At 37.8% G+C, this 21,249-nt stretch overlaps 1 protein-coding gene across 2 annotated transcripts in view; it reads left to right on the forward strand.

Annotated features, from left to right (window-relative positions):
- The window catches only part of PDGFC (platelet derived growth factor C), a 252,731-nt gene that overhangs the window by 136,500 nt on the left and 94,982 nt on the right, over positions 1 to 21,249 (forward strand). For both annotated transcript variants that reach the window (XM_019977839.2, XM_019977840.2), the window contains exon 2: positions 5,778 to 5,973. In XM_019977839.2, the coding sequence (XP_019833398.2) occupies positions 5,778 to 5,973 (196 nt within the window). The remainder of the gene's footprint in view (positions 1 to 5,777; positions 5,974 to 21,249) is intronic.

Consider the following 21,249-nt stretch of genomic DNA (forward strand, 5'->3'; position numbering starts at 1 on the left):
TTGATTTATTTTTGCATTCCAATCTGCTACGTTGAAATTTTTTCCTAGTAAGCATTTGTTCTTGTACGTAATTCATGAATAGTTTGAGGTAGACTGCACTAACTTCTGATTGTGTTTCTTTTATTTGCTATTGTTTTATAGTATGTAAATGGTAGATTGAGTCATGACAAAATAAAAACATGAGTCCTATTTTTCTGTCTAGCATATTATTGTACTTTTATGCTAATAATCAGAATTTAGAATATTAAGCATGAAAAACTCCTATATTGTTTGTAATTTATATAGAGAGATTTATTTGCACTGTGGAGTTCAGGTATACTGTCTCTCTACAGAATCAGGAAACATTAATTGAGATAACTCTGGATTTTCCAGGCAAAAAGGTGCCATTTATGGAGCCAGTGAAACAAACCATATACATGTATGTATATACATATGCATATGTATATATGTGTCATATGATTTTAACTAACTTTTGTTAAAAGTAAAATTTGTTAATTAAGGCTTAAATAGATTGAAAATGGAAACAGGCTTATGAAAACTAGCAAGATTAAAATAAAGGTTTATTACAATTAAAAAAAAAACTAGTAAACAGAGCAAAGCACAAATAAGACATTGACTGTGTTTATGTATCAAGGAAAGATTTGGAAATAGATGCAAGTATTACAGAAATGCCTTTTCTGACCCAGTTTGAAAATAACATATTTAGAAATAAACACATCAAAAATCATATAAGACAGCTGTGAAATCTACCACTTTACAGGGACATCTTCCTATACAGTCTTGCCTATGTTAACAGGATCCCGAATTCTGCCGAACTTTAAACCAAGATTGAAGACCCTTTTGTTTACCTCCTTCTGAATCCTCCAGGACTTTTCTACTACAGTCAACTTAAAACATCAGCGTGGAGAAGGACATGGATGGTTTCTCTTTCTTTATGGATCATATCTTGTCCACAAACTTCTTTTTTGATGTTATTTTTTTTTAAATAATATGACTTTTTCAAGTATTAAATTTTTATTGCTTTCCATGATTTTCTTATTCCTATCTGCTTTCCTTCATAATGAATATACCTTTAAAAGAATTATGTGCCAGTATGCCAAGTAGTATAAAACTACTTTGATTTTAATGTTAACATATTTAATTTAATAATGTTTAATGTTAATATACAAATGTGTGATTATTTTTTAAATTAATTTATGTGATTTTTGGCTGTGCGGGGTCTTGGTTGCTGTGCTGGCTTTCTCTAGTTGCAGTGAGCAGGGGCTACTCTCTAGCTGAGCTGTGCAGGCTTCTCACTGTTGTGACTTCTTTTGTTGCAGAGCGTGGGCTCTAGGCGGCAGGTCAGTAGTTGTGGCGCACAGGCTTGGTCTCCCTGTGGCATGTGGGATCTTCCTGCACCAGGGATCCAACCCATGTCCCGCACCTTGGCAGATGGATTCTTAACCACTGAACCACAAGGGAAATCCCTGTAATGATTCTTTATAACTGAATTGATGACCAAGCTGTATGGTTTGCAGGATATCAGTTCCCCAACCAGGGACTGAACCCAGGCTCATGATAGTGAAGGTGCCAAGTCCTAACCACTGAACTGCCAGGAAGGTCTCTTTGTAACTGTATTATATGTGAACATATATAGTCAACAGTTTTACAGTAGTTACATGATTAATCTCCTTTCTTGTCCTTTTTAAATTTTTATTTCATGTTAGTTTTCAGTACTCCTACCTCAAGGTGGATTGGGCAGGATAGGAAAAGTGTTAATTTTAAATTTTAAAATTTACTGTCTGTAAGTATTTTCATGCTAATCCTATCTGGATAAACAAGCCTTATTCTTATTTAGGATGCATTGAAGTAGAGTGTTGCAAATACTTTTATGATTTGCCACCAAACATTTGTTTCATTTCTTTGGTACTTTCTTTGAATATCCTGCTTATTGTTTAGGAAAAGCAAATGTTCAGTAAAGTAGTCACAAAATATGTACTTGTCTCAACCCTGATATCCTAGTAAAGTTCTATGTTTGGAAAGATCATTTTTAAACAACAGAACTACGAATGCAGTCTTATTTTGGTAGATCCTAAATGTTGTTTCTTTTTTTTTTTTCTTGTTGATTATAGGCTTACTTGTTTGAGATTTACATAAACTGTTGACAGTCATGTGCAAATCATATGTATTTGGTGGCAAACCTCACTGCATTCCAAGATGATTTGGAGGGAGCAGCAATTTAACTTAAAAGGAAATTTACAATTCTTTTACCACAAATAAGGTCTAGATTTTCAGCCTTTAAATTATGCTTAATTATAGTTTAATGAAATTGTGAACTATAAAGGAAAAAAAGATGTAAACATAATTTAAGTATGTACATTTTAGTTATGGGCTTTTCTGACTGCAGATATAAAAATAGAATTCAGATCTTTTAAATCCACAGTTTTCTAGATTGCATATGAAAGCATAAACACAGCTATATTTGTAAAGAGTATCTCAGATGACATAAAGCACTTTTTTTGAGACAGAATGGGGTAAATAATACATTTTAATAAATCTGATTGGAAAAAAATTAATTCATTAAAAAAAATATTAGTTGCCAAAATGAGAAAGCCTCTTAATATAAACTACTCTAATCCACCTCCATAGTATGTATGTTATTGTATTAAAATTTCAGAGAGTGGAGAAATATCTCTTCTAAGAGAAATCTTTGAAAAAGAGGATATGTTAACTGAATTTTAATAGCAAACTGTCATTGATTTATTAAAAAATTTGTCAGTATAGAGAATTCAGCCAACTTGATAGATCCTTCTGTGACTCCTAGCGACCCCATGGACTGCTGCCTACCAGGTTCCTCCATCCATGGGATTTTCTAGGCGAGAGTACTGGAGTGGGGTGCCATTGCTTTCTCCCTTATAATAATTACTGGTGCTAAATTATGTGCGTAGGAGAGGTATTGATTATTTCATATATATTAATATAACCAATGGCCAATCCAAGCATTATCCCCCCAATAAGACAGAATCTACACAAATTATAAGTGTAATTATAAGTAATAATTAACTTTTCCAATTTAAAAATTTCATGGAACTTAAAGGCCTATTTACATAATATGACGATATTCCCCATCACATGCACTGTATATATTTGAAGGAAATCATATTTGTCTTTATCTTGTCTTAGACAATATAAAATCAGCTTTAGCAGAAGCATTGTTGAAACAGCTGGGTTTAAAAGAATGAAAAAGCTGCTTTACGAACTATAACTACAACTTGTTACTATTATGTGAGGTATTTTAACAAGAAAACAGGTATTCTTTAATCCTAACCATATTCTCACTAATAAATAATCCTTAACATTGTCTTTTGAATTCTGGAAGTTTCTTAGAGTGTATTATTTAGTTGCATTTTATCAGTTGAAATACGTATTTTGAGTTATATAACTACTAAATGACAAGTTGCCAGAATTACTGTAATTGCCATTGAGAAACAGGGACAAAGAAACATACTTCCAACCGAAATAGCTTTGTGCACAGTAGAAGATGTGTTAGTCATCTACTGTTATGTAAGAAATCCCCAGAAACCTGCAATTTTTGCAAAACTTCCCTGGTTTGCTTTCAGGTGTGAAGCTCAGAAATTCAGGTCTGGGAGACTGGGCTTTTTCTCTGAGTTTTTACAAGACAAAAACCAAGGCATCAGACAGACCCGATTTCCTTTCTGGAGACTGGTAGAGACACTGCCTTGGATTCATCCAGGTCTACTGAGGCTTTAGGATGGAGCCCCCTCTTATTCAGTACCCCTCAGCTGTCCACATCCTGAGCATGCAACCTCCTCCCTTTCCAAGGCTGGCAGCACAGAACTCCCTCTACAGTCTCTTTCATACTTTGAATTTCTTAAGATCAGGAAGCGCCCAGCTTCTGTTCAGGGCTTTTCCTGTTTAGGTTCAGCTCCCCCTATAATCTAATTTATGATCAGTTCAGAGTTAACTGATCTGATCATGGGAGTAATGCTCCATCCTTTTCACAGTTTCTGGTTGAAATCAAGGCAGGGGTTCATGCACACATGAAAGACACAGGGTGGCGGGAGATCACCTTAGTGTCTGCCTTCCAGAGCAAGAAGCGAGGTTATTGGTGTGAAATCATGGGCAGAGTGAATGAAGTTTAAATACTGAAGAGGCAGTTGAGCACTAGAAGTCCATTCCATTGGTTAAAAGGGAATTAAGATTAGTAGATACACAAAACTGTGTTTAAAGAGATAAACAGCAAGCACCTACACTATAGCACAGGGAGCTGTATTCTATATCTGGTAATTACCCATAGTGAAAAAGAATCTGGAAAAGAATATATAACTGAATCACTTTGCTGTATACCCGAAACTAGAAACTAACACAATACTGTAAATCAATTATATTGCAATTTTAAAAAAGAGAGAATTAGGGTTTGGAAGTGAAAGAATCAAAGAGGAAAAGGCAGAAAACTGTAATAGAAAGAAAAAAAGAAGAGAGAAGAAAAATGTAATTTAGTATAAAATGTCATATGACCTAAAAGGCCTTAGACAAATCTGTATTGCAAAGTTTGATGAAACATATCTAAAAGGAGTCAATAAAATGAGGAACTTTTCATATTTCCACAAGCAACTACATGTATGTTGAGCCTGGAAATTGGGAGAAGGACAAATAAAGGGAAAATGGTGCTTATAAAGTAATGATATTCTTCTCTCTGTATAATACCACAAATACAAAATTCAGTCTTATGAAGCATATCTCTTAGTCATGACAGCAGTTAAGGTATTGGTATAGTTTAAAATGACTGTTCTGGCATTATGAGTGCATCAAAGTTGAACAAAAAAGTGTCAGGTATTATGCCGTGCACAGTACTTTGTGTTCATGGTCCAGTTCAAGCCTTTTAAATTGTTTTAGAAATTGAATTAAAGATTGTTTTAAAGGTTTTTGTGATTTTTTTTTTGCTTTGTTTTGCTTTGTTTTGTTTTTACTAGGATTTAGCAAACTTAATGGATTGAATCTTCATAACCTGAAAGGGCACAAATATCTTACTTCTTAGATTTTGTTTTTGTAGATTAACAGCTGCTCATTTCCCAAATATCGTCATGTGTTTCCCCTCAATATCAACTCTTAAATGGGTGGACATAAGAACAATTTTGTCTCTATGCACTTGTGTATAAAATAGATAACCAACAAGGACCTATTATATAGCAGAGGTAACTGTATTCAATATTTTAAAACAAAAAAGTATCTGAAAATGTGTATATACATACATATATAGCAGAATCACTTTGTTATACTGAAACTTTGTAAATCAACTATTTCAATTTAAAAAAAAAGAACACTTTTTTCTTAACAATACTGATTTTCCTTACCCCTCATTTCTCCCCAACAATCTAATCAGAAGTAAGAGATATTATTAACAATGTATTTTGGCATTTCACGATGTAAAATGTTGCCATGCCTAATAAACTTGGAAACTATTTTATACTGTATTTGCCTCTTAGATATTTAAAATTTAGGTTAGCCTTTTAAAGTCACTGAGAAGCCTTGCAACATTTCTTATAATTTCTTATCTTTGTAGACTGCTGATAATTCCCATATAAGATATTGACACGACTGCTTTGACCTCATTTCTTCTTTCAAGGTCATTTAAGGGTTGAGATCATTTAGTAATTACAGTTCATGGGAAACTTTGGACTTGTATCAGATACCTTTTTTTCCTGAAGTTATTTTGAAACCCATAATTTTTGACATCTATTCTAAGTGTGTGTCTTTGCTTCTGGTTCTACTTTTAGGTGTACAAGATCCCCAGCATGAGAGAATTATTACTGTGTCTACTAATGGAAGTATTCACAGCCCAAGGTTTCCTCATACTTATCCAAGAAATATGGACTTGGTATGGAGATTAGTAGCAGTAGAAGAAAATGTGTGGATACAGCTCACATTTGATGAGAGATTTGGGCTTGAAGACCCAGAAGATGACATATGCAAGTAAGTTATCATACTTGAAATTCCAACAAAGTAACAACTGTTACAGTCTTTCAGGATGCTTCATTCTGAGTGTGTGATTTTTAAATGCCATCTTTTGTCCTCTTATATTTTTCTGATCATCCAAGAAATTTACATCCTTGTTTAAGCTATGTTTCCATCTACTTCTGAAAATAGTTTGAGGTAATGTATGGCAAAAAAATGCATATAGAGTAAAGCAATTTAAAATATAGAATAGAGTAAAAAACCAAATAAAGGAATGTAAGTTGTGCCAGAGTTACCATTAGTGCCAAAAATTTTACTTTTAAACTTCCTCATAACCAAATCAATACAATAAACAGTAAGCTATTAAAAGAAAGAATAGTATCCATGGATATGTATTACCCATAGCATCCTATATCTACAGGGACACACACAGATACACACACACATACACACACACACACGGGACTCATAAGTTTGAATATCATAAGAAAGAAATACAATTCTGAAAGCAGAATTAGAAATTTAGATTTGTATTATAGTTGACTAGGTAGACATTTATCATAATTCTCCTAGAAGCTTTCATGAACTAAAGTCAGCTGGAATATTTCACCCATGCAAAAGACCACCTACCGTATGTCATACAAATATTACTCTTTAAATCCTATGTGAATACACTTGTCAAGGTTGGGTGGTCTTATGGAAGATTTTTCACTTCATTGGCATTTGTATATCATGAAAATATTTTACTTGAGCTTCTTCGTGAGGGTCTTTATTTTCCCTTTGATATACAAGTTAAAAGAGAATTTTCGCTTTATGGTATATTACAGATAAATATTTCAATACAGATAAAATAAACTTTATACTTCACTGTCATCACAATTTGTATCTTTAACCTTTGTATATGTAGTTACTTTTTTCCAATTTCTTCTTTCTGTGGATAGCCGCATTTAAGGTTAATTTTTCCTCTAACATCTCTAAACTTAAGCCTGGAAAACAAGAAGTTATTCTAGCTATTTTTGGAGATGGTGCTATTCAACCCTTCATTTTATAGATAAGCAAATGGGCCAGAGAAATAAAATAGCAACCCTGCATCTCATTCATAGTTTGTAACTCAACACATGCTAAAGTCCATTTTCCTAACAATCACAGAAGTGGTTTTCACCATTCTCTTCTGCACCTCTTGCCTTCTTTTCATGTGGAGTATTCCATAATGTTGTAGAAATTGCAGAGTTTAAGATCTGGCCCTCTTTGCAAAGTAGCAAGTTAACCTACAGCAGTCTCGTGGCCTGTGACCACAGACGGCAGGCTTGAGGTTCCCAGGCCCAGGGTGGGTGACAGTGGCAGGAGTTCCATTCCCACAGGGCAGTGCCAGGAGGGCCATGTTATACCTGGGCGCCTGACAGTGTGTGCCAGGAGAGGTGGCGGGTTGTATGCGTGTGTGTGTGTGTGTGAGTGATGCATGTTGGTAGTTAGATCATAAAAATAAACTTGTCCAGAATGCCCCTGTGACTCAATTTCACTCAGTATGAGACTTAAGAAAAGTTACTCTTCCAATAGTTCTGAAATCCTTTCCTTTTGCATCTCCTGGATTTCTTATTATTCCTGCAAACATAAATCATTTTCCTAATTTTTTAAACCTGGTCTCTCAATTTTCTAAATAATTTTATCATGTGTACTTATCTCCCTATGTATTATCCTATAATTTTAAATATACTTTTGTCTGTTTTGAAGTATCTATCAATGTGATAATACTGTGTGTTTACTTTTATGATGATGTGCATGTGAAAACAGCAGAACTCGGCAACATGAGGTTTTCCAAGTTCATGTGGACTCAGAGAGATCAGATAGTTTGCCTTCCATGGTGTACAGTATCCATTATATAATTAGGCAACCTTTTCTCTTCTGCGCTGATGAAGCCTTGGCTTACTTCCAGCTTTTCTTGTCCAAAAGTGCAAGAAGTGTTTCTTGGCATTTATAGCTAACAATGGTATTACGTTCTTAAGACATTAATATTTTTAGCTTTATGAGGTAGAGTTAAATTATTTCTAAAAGTGACCAGTTTACAGTTCTACCAACAATATGTGAAATTTATTTTTCTGCATTCTTTGCAAGCTTTTGAACTGGCAATCATTTAATTCTGGGTAGAAGGATACGTATAAAATTATACCTCATTGTAAAATTTTGTTTCTCCTTCCTACCAATGAGATTGAAAATGTTCGTATTGTTATTGGCTGCTCAGAAATCCTTTACTGTGAAATGCCTGCTCGTGACTTTTGCCCAGATTTTACTGAACTCTCTGGCTGTTTAAATTTTGGTTTTCATATTTAAGTCCTTGATCCATCTGTAATTTATTTTGTCTATGAGAGGTTTTTCACTAGGGCATCTGATAGTGTCCTGACACTATATATTTAATAGTCAAACTTTCCTGCAATGAAAAAGGCCAGCTAACTTGCAGGTCAGATTTTGTATCTGATGTGGTCTGTTTCTGGGTTCTCTCTTCTTTCTCTGGCTTTATTTTGTCCTTCTGTGTACCGAGTTAATACTCCCTTAATTACAGTAGCCTTATAGAAGCTGGGTGATAGGGAAGTCACTTTGTTTTCCTCCTTTTGGAGCATCCTCAGTGTTTTACTTTTCACTGTATTTTTTTTTTTTACAAACAAGTTCCTTGAAACCTCCTGTTTCAATTTCATTGAAATTGTGTGGTATCTATAGATCATTTTGAAAAGAATTGACATCCTTATAGTAAAGAATCTTTGTCATTGAGAACTCTATGCATCTGCAGCTATCTAGGTATTGTTTGTTGTCTGTACAGTTTTAAACTATTCTTTATAGAAATATGAAGCACCATTATTTAATTTCTATGATCTCTATGTGGTTGTACATTTGCTAAGTCATGTCCAACTCTTGTGACCCCATGCACTGTAGCATGCCAGCTTCCTTTCTCCTCCACTGTCTCCTGGGTATTGCTCAAATTCATGTCCATTGAATTGGTGGTGCTATCTAACCATCTCATCCTCTGCTACCCCTTCTCCTTTTTCCTTCAATCTTTCCCAACATCAGGCACTTTTCTAATGAGTTGTATCTTTGTATCAGATAGCCAGAATATTAGAGCTTCAGCTTCTGCAGCAGTCCTTCCAAAGAATATTCAGGATTGATTTCCTTTAAGATTGACTGGTTTGATCTCCTTGCAGTCCAAGGGACTCTCGAGAGTCTTCTCCAGAAACACAATTCAGAAGCATCAATTCATTGGCACTCAACCTTCTGTCGGAGAAGGCAATGGCACCCCACTCCAGTACTCTTGCCTGGAAAAATCCCATGGACGGAGGAGCCTGGTGGGCTGCAGTCCATGGGGTCATGAAGAGTCGGGCACGACTGAGCGACTTCACTTTCGCTTTTCACTTTCATGCATTGGAGAAGGAAATGGCAACCCACTCCAGTGTTCTGGCCTGGAGAATCCCAGGGACAGAGGAGCCTGGTGGGCTGCCGTCTATGGGGTCGCACAGAGTCGGACACGACTGAAGCGACTTAGCAGCAGCAGCAACCTTCTGTATGGTCCAGCCCTCACATCCATACATGACTACTGGAAAAGCCATAGATTTGACTAGATGGACCTTTGTTGGAAAAGTGATGTCTCTGATTTTTAATACACTGTCTGGGTTTGTCATAGCTTTCCTTCCAAAGAGCAAGCATCTTTTAATTTCATGGCTGTAGTCACTGTTCCCAGTGATTTTGGAGCTGAAAAATATAGAATCTGTCACTGCTTCTACTTGTTCCCCTTCTATTTGCCACAAAATGATGGGATAGGATGCCACAATCTTCATTTTTTGAATGTTGAGTTTTAAGCCAGATTTTTCACTCTGCTCTTCCATCCTCAACAAGAGGCTCTTTATTCCTCTTGACTTTTAACCTACTATTAGAAACGAAGATCATGGCATCCGGTCCCATCACTTCATGGGAAATAGATGGGGAAACAGTGGAAACACTGTCAGACTTTATTTTTGGGGGCTCCAAAATCACTGCAGATGGTGACTGCAGCCATGAAATTAAAAGACGTTTGCTCCTTGGAAGGAGAGTTGTGTCCAACCTAGATAGCATATTGAAAAGCAGAGACATTACTTTGCCAACAAAGGTTCGTCTAGTCAAGGCTATGGATTTTCCTGTGGTCATGTATGGATGTGAGAGTTGGACTGTGAAGAAGGCTGAGCGCCGAAGAATTGATGCTTTTGAACTGTGGGGTTGGAGAAGACTCTTGAGAATCCCTTGGACTGCAAGGAGATCCAACCAGTCCATTCTGAAGGAGATCAGGCCTGGGATTTCTTTGGAAGGAATGATGCTAAAGCTGAAACTCCAGTACTTTGGCCAGCTCATGCGAAGAGTTGACTCATTGGAAAAGACTGTGATGCTGGGAGGGATTGGAGGCAGGAGGAGAAGGGGACGACAGAGGATGAGATGGCTGGATGGCATCTGACTCGATGGACATGAGTCTGAGTGAACTCCGGGAGTTGGTGATGGACAGGGAGGCCTGGCGTGCTGCGGTTCATGGGGTCGCAGAGAGTCGGACACGACTGAGCAACTGAACTGAACTGAACTGAGAATGGTATTATCTGCATATCTGAGGTTGTTGATATTTCTGCTAGCAATCTTGATTGTGGCTATGCTTCATCCAGCTTGGCATTTAGCATTGTATAGTCTGCATAGAAGTTAAATGAGCAGGGTGACAGTATACAGCCTTGTCATACTCCTTCCAAATTTAGAACCAGTCAGCTGTTTCATGTCCAGTTCTAACTGTTGCTTCCTGCATACAGGTTTCTCAGGAGACAGGTAATGTGGTCTGGTATTCCCATCTCATTAAGAATTTCCAGTTTGTTGTGATCCAGACAGTCAAAGGCTTCAGAATGGTTAAGGAAGCAGAAGTAGATGTTTTTCTGGAATTCCCTTGTTTTTTCCATGATCCAACTGAATATTGGCAATTTGATCTCTGGTTCCTCTGCCTTTTCTAAATCTAACTTGTACATCTAGAAGTACTTGGTTCACTTACTGCTGAAGCCTAGCTTGAATGACTTTGAGCATAACTTTGCTAGCATATGAAATGAGGACATTTGTACAGTAGTTTGAACATTAGTTGCCTTTGCCCTTCTTTGGGATTGGAATGAAAACTGACTTTTCCAGTCCTGTGGCCACTGCTGAGTTTTCCAAATTTGTTGATATATTGAATGCAGCACTTGCACGACATCATCTTACAGGATTTACAATAGCTCAGCTGGAATTTCATCACCTTCAGTAGTTCTGTTCACAGCAATGGCCCACTTGACTTCACACTCTAGGATATCTGGCTTCAGGTGTGTGACCCCACCATTGCAATTATCTGGGTCATAAAGATAGTTTTGTATAGTTCTGTGTATTCTTGCCACCTCTTCCTAATCTCTTCTGCTTCTTTTAGGTCCTTCCTGTTTCTGTCCTTTATTTTGCCCATCCTTCCATGAAATATTCCCTTGATATCACCAATTTTCTTGAAGTAATCTCCAGTCTTTCCCATTTTATTGTCTTCCTCTGTTTCTTTGCGTTGTTTGTTGAAGAAGGCCTTCTCATCTCTCTTTGCTCCTCTCTTGAACTCTGCATTCAGTAGGGTATATCTTACCCTTTCTCTTCTCTTCGCTGCTATTTTTAAAGCCTCCTCAGACAACGTCTTTGCCATCTTGCATTTTTTTTTTTTCTTTGAGATGGTTTTAAATACTGCCTTCTGTACAATGTTGTAAACCTCTGCCCATGGTTCTTCAAACACTTTGTCTACCATAATTAATCCCCTGAATCTATTTGTCACCTCCTCTGTATAATCATATGGGATTTGATTTAGGTCATACCTGAGTAGTCTAGTGGTTTTCCCTACTTTCTTCAATTTAAGACTGAATCTTACAGTAAGAAGCTCATGATCTGAGCCACAGTCAGCTCCAGGTCTTGTTTTTGCTGACTGTGTAGAGCTTCTCCATCTTTGGCTGCAAAGAACATGATAAGTCTGATTTCTGTGTTGACCATCTGGTGTGTACATGTGTAGAGTTGTCTCTTGCATTGCTGGAAAAAGGTGTTTGCTATTATCAGCATGTCCTCTTGACAAAACTCTGTTAGCCTTTGCCCTGCTTCATTTTGTACTTCAAGGCCAAACTTGCCTGTTACTCCAAGTATCTCTTGACTTCCTACTATGATTCAAAGGACATCCAGTCCCCTGTGATTTAAAGGACATTTTTTTTTTTGGTGTTGATTCTAGGTGTTGTTAGGTCTTTTAGAATCAGTCAACTTTAGCTTCTTCGGCATCAGTGCTTGAGGCATAGACTTGGATTAGTGTGATGTTGAATGGTTTGCTTTAGAAATAAAACAAGATTATTCTGTCATTTTTTAATTCACTCCCAAGTACTGCATTTTGGACTCTTTTGTTGACTATGAGGGCTACTCCATTTCTTCTAAAGGATTCTTGCCTTTATTCAAATAAAGGTCATTATAAAGGTCAAATAAATGGTCATTTGAATTAAATTTGCCGATTCCTGTCCATCTTAGTTCACTGATTCCCAAGATTCCGATGTTCAATCTTGCTATCTCCTACTTGACCACATTCAGTTCCCTTGTGTCTCAGCTGGTAAAGAATCCACTTGTAATGTAGGAGACCTGGGTTCAATCCCTGGGTTGGGAAGATCTCCTGGATAAGGGAAAGGCTCCCACTCCAATATTCTGGCCTAGAGAATTCCATGGACTGTATAGTCTACGGAGTCGCAAAGAGTTGGACATGACTGAGTGACTTTCACTTCACTGGACATAATATTCCAGGTTTCTATGCAATATGGTTCTTATGGTCTTTAGAGGTGGCTGCTAAAATCCCTTTTTAAAAATTACATTTCTAATTGTGTATTGCTGGTGTAAAGTAATGCGATCCATTTTTTTTTAATTTTATTTTATTTTTAAACTTTACATAATTGTATTAGTTTTGCCAAATATCAAAATGAATCCATTTTAGTATCAATCTTACATCTTGCAAACTTCCTAAGATCTTTGTTTAATAATTATTCTGGAAATTAATTTAGATTTATCCAAAAAATGATATGGTTTTTTAAAATGATTTCTTTCTTCCATTCAGTTCTTTCAGACTCTGTTTTCTATTTCTTATTATGTTATTGAACACACGCGGAGATGTCTCTGACTTCTTGGATTTATTTAAGATTTATTTATTTATTTTTATATTTCTTTATTTTCGACTGTGCTGGTTCTTCATTCCTGGGTGTGGGCCTCCTCCAGTGGTGGTGTTGCACGGGCCTCTCATTGCAGTGGCTTCTCTTGTTTTGAAGCCTGGGCTGTATGGCACGTGGGCTTCAGTAGTTTCAGTGCACAGGCTTAATTGCTCTGTGGCATGTAGGATCTCCCAGACCAGGGAATCGAACCTGTGTCCCCTGCTGTGGCAGATGGACTCATTAACCACTGTACCACAAGAAGAGCCCTGGCTTCTTGATTTTATAGTTTGCTTCTTTAAAAATAAAATTTAAAATTTGGAGTAACTTTAGACTAAACAGTTCTACAAAGATGATCCAGAGAGTTTCCATATCCCCAGGTTTCCGCTCAGTTACATCTTATGTCATCACAGCATAGTTGCATACCTAAGAAGCCAGCATTCGTACAATACCATTAACTGAACTGCACACTTACACTGATGGCAGCAGGCGTTTTCACTCTGGGACCTTTTTCTGGCTCAGGATCCTTTCCAGGGTGATCGTTGTATTCATTCTTCAGACCTTACTTAGTCTCCTCCAACCTGTGAGTTTTTCCTTTTTTGTCTTTCATGACCTTGACAGTTTTGAAGAGTGGTGGTCAGGTATTTTGTAAAAGAGTCCTTGATTTAGGCTTTCCAGATGTTTCCCTATGAATATGCTGAGGTTATGGGTTTGGAGGAAAGGTTCCAAGGAAAGGTGATGCTCTTCTCCTGTTGTAGCGACGGGCGCAGCCTACTGACCTCACTCATCACTGATGCTGTTAGTAGTGATCACTTAGGTTGGGCAGGCTTCTCCCCTGGTGAGAAAATACATTTCCCTTTTATATGCTAGTTTTTGTTGGTATGTGACTAAGACCAGCCCATGTTCCAGCAGACAGTGACTGTTACACATCCTGGAGAGGGGAATATATACCTAAATTATTTGGAATTCTTCAGTAAAGGAAAATTGTGCCTTTTCCTTCCCTGCCTTCTTTCCTTCCTTTTTCTCTTTATTTCTTCAATCATTTGTATCAGTATAGACTCACAGATTTATTTTATGCCATGTGTTATAATTCAGTGCTATTTTTATTTACTTTATTGTTGACATTGTTTCATCTTTGGCTGCTGAAGGTAGAACTTTTGTCGTTACACAACAAAATTGAGTATCATATTGATGAAATTTTCTTATATTATTTGAAGTATTTTGTTTATTGTTGTTGTTGTTTCTTACTTTTCTAAGAGGCATTTCCCCCTTGAGAAACGTTTTTTATTCTTTTAATTCAACTTTCAAAAATAAGTTCCAGACATAATGACATTTTATACTTCACCATGTGTCACCTAAAAACTAGGGTATTTCCTATGTGTTTTCAAAACCAGTGTCACATGCAAAAATGTAGCATTAATATAAAACTATTACCCAATGCATAGTTGATTTTCTCTTGTTTCCTATGATCCCAAAATGTTATCACTTCTTTATATTCTTTTTCTCTTATCATGTTATGACTCAGCAATCAATCAGTGATTCTCGTTGGTTATCAGAAATCTTTTCATGCCTTTTCTTGGTTTTCATGACATTGATATTTGTGAACAATCCAGCCCAATTGTTTTGTGGAATGTCTCTCAATTTCATGTCTGTGTGTGCCTTCATAATTAAGTCCTGCTGAAAGATCCTGGCCAGAATGTTCTGTAGGCGACATTCTGTAGAGTGCTTCTGACTGTTCACACTGCTTGCTTATTGCATATCCACAACATGATTTTGCTTTCTCAATCCTGGGTTTCATACATCCTGCCAAGTTTGATAATGTGGTATTTTTATTTTTGTCCATTTGAGGGTGTTTTATAACATCCATCATTTTCTTATTTTAAACTATAGCTCATATAGAAGTATATCGTTCATTTTTCATGTTAAATGCGTGAGGCTTTTTAAATGTATTTTTTATTGTAGATTTCTAAATTAATTGTGTTTTGGATAAAGAATATGGCCTGTCCATGATTATTTGAAATTTAAGACTTGACTTCCCTGACATGAGGTTTTTTTAAGTTTCCAAATGTACTAGTCTTCCATTGTGGGTACAACAGTGCATGTTATGTACGTTACATCAATTTTGGCAGTTGTGCTGATCACAACATCTGTATCTTTCCTGATTGTGGTTTTTTTTCTGATATACCAATTCCCCAGAGATATGTGTCAAATTCCCCTAATAGAGAATAAAAGTATTTATCAGTTTCATCCTGTAGAACAGTCCACTCTTATTTTTATATGTTATTAAATTGGGCCAGTTGGCACAAGCAGGCTCAGGCACCTGACCTTGTTTAATTGCTTTTAGTGTTTTGTTTTGACTTCGAAGTCTGCTGTGCCTAATATTGATATAACTGTGTCAGGTAATTGTGGTGGTTATTTGCATGACACTCTTTCCATTCTTCTACTTGGAATTTCCCCGTGCCCTTGTGCATGCGTGCATGTGTGTGTGTGTGTCTTTTGTTTGTCTCTTGTGAGAAGAACATAAGCAACTTTAAAAAGAAAAATTCAGTTATAAAGGCTTTGTATTGGGGATTAACATATATACACTACTATGTATAAGATAGATAACTAAGGAGAACCTAAGGAGCACTACTCAGAGCACAGGGAGCTCTACTCAGTGTTCTGTGGTGACCTAAATGGGAAGGAAATCCAAAAAGAGGGGCTGCATATATATGTATAGCTGATTCACTTTACTATACAGCAGAAACTAAACTACAGTATTGCGAAGCTACTTTACTCCAATTTTACAAAAAGGATGTTAATACAGAATGACTTGTCTGATATAAAAATTGAATTATGAGCATATTTAAGAAAACCTTTTTATTATTATCACTTAGGTACTTAATTTAGCACATTGGTTCTGATTATGCAGACTTTAGATTCAGTGCTGCTGGTTCTTCTGTGCATTCCATTTACCCTTATGTTGCTGTTTCTCCCTTTCCTTTCTTGCATTCATTTAGTTTGTCTTCTTATTCCAGTTTTTTTTTCTACTGTCAATAATTTATACTAAAAGTGTGCACCAAGTTCCGCGGTTAAATGGTTACCTTAGAAACGCATATGGAACTCCATATGGAAGGCTAGTTCATGTTTACCTGACTTTCTCAAATAGAAAATTACCTGAGAACACTTGAACTTCCCAGGAACACTGGCTGCCTGCCTCCCTGCTCTCAGTTCGCTAAGCTAGTAACACAGAACTGCACTTATTGCTCAGCATAGTCACAGGGATGATCTTCTTGATAAGCTCCAGCAAGGTCTGGGAAGGAAACACAAAACCAGACTTTGTTGAGGATTTGAAGTTTGGTTCAGAATGGATTTATCAGCCTTAGATTGGATTAAGAGTCGGGTAAGAATCAGGACATAATAGTTCAAAATTGATGCAAACAAAGCAGGGATTTTTAGGCTTGAGTTCCGTAGTGCTAGATAGTAACTGCTGGTGCTTTCAGTTGAAGGAGTTAGTGGTTCTTTGGGGGAAGTTCTTGTGATGAACCGGAGAAGGCAATGGCAACCCAACCCAGTACTCTTGCCTGGAAAATCCCATGGGTGTAGGAGCCTGGTAGGCTGCAGTCTATGGGGTCGCTAAGAGTCAGACACGACTGAGTGACTTCACTTTCACTTTTCACTTTCATGCATTGGAGAAGGAGATGGCAACCCATTCCAGTGTTCTTGCCTGGAGAATCCCAAGGACGGGGGAGCCTGGTGGGCTGCCATGTATGGGGTCGCACAGAGTCGGACACTACTGAAGTGACTTAAACAGCAGCAGCAGCTTGTAATGAACAGTAAAGTTATTTACCTTGGAAATAATGAAGACAATAAAATAGTGATGCCCTGTTACTGTAACCACTTAGCTGGGTGGTTTCATCCTTATTGTCCACTCCTGATTAGTATGTGTTTGTTCCTGAGAATATTAGTTTTGTATTTTTTAATGTCACCAGTAAAACATTTGTTATTGTTATTTTGTATCATTAATAATTCCTTAGCTATTATATGTGCCTAAGTTTGGTGCCAATAATTGCTTCTTGAATTTCAGAATTTCGGTGGTAGGATTAGTTTACTTATTTAAGAATTGCCTTTTTAAAAGTCTCTTAAGTGAAGTTGGTAGTAAATACTCAAGTCTTGTGTATTTGAGAAATTCCTCTATTTCACCTTCATTCTTGGAAGTCAGTCAGACAGGATATAGGATTTTTGGTTGTGTGCTTATGTTTTCTCAACAGTGTGAAGATGCCACCTGCTGTCTATGGCTGTTGAGAAATTGTCCATCAGTTTAATTGTTGACATCTAGCTGTAGTCTCCCCTCAAGGGGTAGATTTTTCAGAGTGACAGGGAAAGATGGAGCAAGGGTCCAGCCTTGGGTCCTGGACTACTTGTGACCCATTAACCTCCCACCCCAGTCATCCATTGCCATTGCCCACAGAGAGGCTCAGCAGATGCCTACAGGGCCCAGAGTGTATTCACCTCCCCGAAATCTTGGTTCCTTTTCTTGTTTGTACTTCAGAGAATTTTATTTTCTTGATGGTTCAGGACTGCGTCAAAAACAATGATTTTCTTTTCATCATTTCTTCAACAATTTTTATTGTAACACACCAAGGGGAGTTTCTCTGCCTGACTTTGTCCACCAGGGAGCTGGAAGTTGCACTGTTTCCAGCAAAACCAAGTCCCTCCTAACAAGGCATAGTATTCTCAGGTTCAACTACAAAGTTGAATTTTTTAAAATGACCAGATGGACTCTTCTCCAAGACAGGACTGGAGAACTAAATTATAGATGTGTCCTGGATAAAATTCACCTCCAGAATTTAAACTGCCTCAGTGTCAATATTCTCTCAAGGCTGGATCATAGGAGAATCCAGAAAATATGACTCACTGTTTCAGAGGCATCTTTAAAACAGGGTAGCAGGATGAGGTGTGTGACTTTGACCCCCATGGCCTTTCTGGCTTCTCAAATCATCTTTTATTTAAAAAGAGAGAGAGGGGGGGAGTTGTGTTTTTATGCTACTGAGGGTTGACATTACTACTGAGAACAAAGCAAGTCAAAGGAAAGTTAGGTTTTGTTGATTTTCTAGCCTGAGAAGATGTTCAGGCAACATGGTGGAGGGTGTTGGTGTGTGTGTGTGGGCATGCACGTGTACACACTTGGTGTAAAAATTGCCAAAATAGGTCTTGTCTTTCAGTACTGTGTATGCATATGTGGTTCTTATATGAGTGACACATGGTGTCCTTAAGAAGGAACTCTTGTGGTGGAATAGTCTTAACATTTTTTTGTTTGTTAATCTGATGTAAACAATTTATACAGATTGGTGGTACATTATATTTTACAAAGAGAAAGACCATAAAGGACAGAGTGTGGAAGAGAATGGGGTGCCCAGCAGTGCCTCTGTATAACTGAATCATTTTGCTGTATAGCAGAAATTAACACAACATTGTCAGTCAACTACAATTCAGTTTTAAAAAATAGTGGCTCTTTTCCACCAAAACAGCTGAATTTCTTTTGGAAGAAATGCTATCATCCAGTGTGGAAAACTGTGAATGATAAAAATGCTAAATCTACTAAACGAACACATTTTTTAATATTTAGAATTTAAGATGATCAAAATGGTTAGTTTCCTTTAAAATGAAAAAGAAATATTTTGGACATTTTGCCTCACTTCCTGCTGTTCATAATAGCATCGATGTGGCACTGTGGTTTGCTCATTTATTTGCTGTCAATCCAGTAGGCACTGGCTGAGCCCTGTGGAAGGTGTGTGGGAGTGGTGTGGGGCAGAGGTGAAGAGGAGGTAACTTGTGTCCTCAAGGAGCTCGTAATCTGTTTAGACACAGACAAGTAAATAGACAATTAAAATGAAATGCCGCCAGTCTCAGAAGATGGTAAATAGAGAGCACAGTTATGACTATAACTGATTGTATTTAGATTGCTTTGTTGACCCCCTTCTAATTCAGACTGTAGCTGTGTATTTTACTAGCCACAGTCTATAAATAATTATTATTAATTTATTATGGAGAAATTGGGTGCACAAATTAAACTTCCCATGCAGACTTCAAAAACTCATTTTTTTCAGAACTATTTTTTTTAATATATCCCCATAATAGATGTAACTTTCAAGCATATGATATATTTCTTAAGTTAATTTTACAATGACAGTGCAAGCTCTAGGTGATAAAATTTTAAGGAAAAACGGGTATTTTGTGAAAAGGAATAAAGTTATCTCTTAGTTTAACTGAAATAAAAGAAAAAAATACATTTAGCCATTCATGACCTTGGAAACACATCAATGTGTGTCCTAAGAATTTAGTTTTCAAGCAGAATGTTTTCATGAGCCCCTTAAAATTATGAAAGAAAGGGAAAAAAGTAGTAGTCGCTATTTGGTATAAATGACCTGTGATTTTAGCCCTGAGACATCCAAAGGCACCCCATGAAGCCAGTTGCATACATACCTAATTCCCAGTTGGAGTCTGCAGAACTGGGGCTCAGAATGACTAGCTGAGAATGGACCTCTAATTCGGCATTCCAGTCCTATTCAGGATTGCAAGAAGCACTTAGGTGAGAGAAAAATGTCTGTGCCTTTTTAAGGGGCCCTGTGGGAGTCTTGCTGTGAGATCAAGTTCAGTTCAGTTCAGTTGCTCAGTTGTGTCCGACTCCCTGCGACCCCATGAACCGCAGCACACCAGGCCTCCCCAAACTCATGTCCATTGAGTCGGTGATACCATCCAACCGTCTCATCCTCTCTCGTCCCCTTCTGCTCCTGCCCTCAATCTTTCCCAGCATCAGGGTCTTTTCAGATGAATCAGCTCTTCACATCAGGTGGCCAAAGTATGGGAGTTTCAGCTTCAACATCAGTCCTTCCAATGAACACCCAGGACTTTTGTCTAATATTATAGGTGATGGTAGGCTTCCCAGGTGGTACTAGTGGTAAAGAACCCACCTGCCAATGCAGGAGACATAAGAGACGCAGGTTCAGTCCCAGGATCAGGAAGATCCCCTGGAGAAGGGCATGGCAACCCACTACAGTATTCTTGCCTGGAGAATACCCAGGGACAGAGGAGCCTCATGGGCTACAGTCCATGGGGTTGCAAAGAGTCAGACATGGCTGAAGCAACTTAGCATGTAGCACACACATAGGTGATGGTATGGGGAGTGCCTACCTCAACCTCTGGCAAGGGGTAAGGGACCCAGGTTTGCTTGGAGCATTTATTATCTGTCCCCAAGACTTTCCTGAACGTCTGTCTGTGCCAGTCATGTGCAGCCTGGTTGCCTACACTGGTCACTGCTTTTTGGGGCAAACGGGGTGGGTTCACTGGAGGAGACCACGAGGGCAAATGTAGGGTCTCCTCCACCACCTGTCATGATTAGAAAGTAATCAGTTACCATCCAGAAGGATTGGAATACAGCATGTGTCCAGCCTAAAGAATAGCTAAAACATCACTGCTGCTGCTAAGTCGCTTCAGTCATGTCCGACTTTATGTGACCCCATAGACTGGACTAAAAACATCACCAGCTGACCAGAACTTAGTGGGTACTCAGTAAGAGCTGGTTAAAATTAGAAGAATTTTAAAGAGGAATAGTCCTCCAAACAGATTTAGACTGTTAAAAATGGGGAAAAATGTGCCTATGATGAGTTGGCCTGGACCATGGGATGCCCTGGAGATGAGGCAGGGATTTGACTGTCCTCGTGGCAGGGTCCACCTGTGAACCCCCAGCCAATGGATTTGGACTCCCTTCTCTTGCTCTCAGAAGTTGAGGGTTTTGTTGCAGAACAGAGTGTGGACCAGTTTATAGATGAGGAAGTGAATATGGCCAAAGCCATGCAAAATAGGTTGGAAGAGACTTTAATAAAGGCACTTAAAACAGTTGAAGAAATTGTGTTATTTTCAAACACAAAATTCTCTTGTTGAGATTTCCTCAGACCTACTCTTGCCTCATTATTTTCTGTGTGGTCTTATCACAGAAAGCACATTTCTCTCTTCCCACCCCTCCTTTCTTGTGAAAGCTCCATGTGGTTGGAGGGGTGGGGAGATAGGGAGTGTGCCCACGCATGTGAGTGCAAAGAAAGAC

This window comes from Bos indicus, chromosome 17, assembly GCF_029378745.1.
Source record: "Bos indicus isolate NIAB-ARS_2022 breed Sahiwal x Tharparkar chromosome 17, NIAB-ARS_B.indTharparkar_mat_pri_1.0, whole genome shotgun sequence".
Classification (NCBI taxonomy): Eukaryota; Metazoa; Chordata; class Mammalia; order Artiodactyla; family Bovidae; genus Bos; species Bos indicus.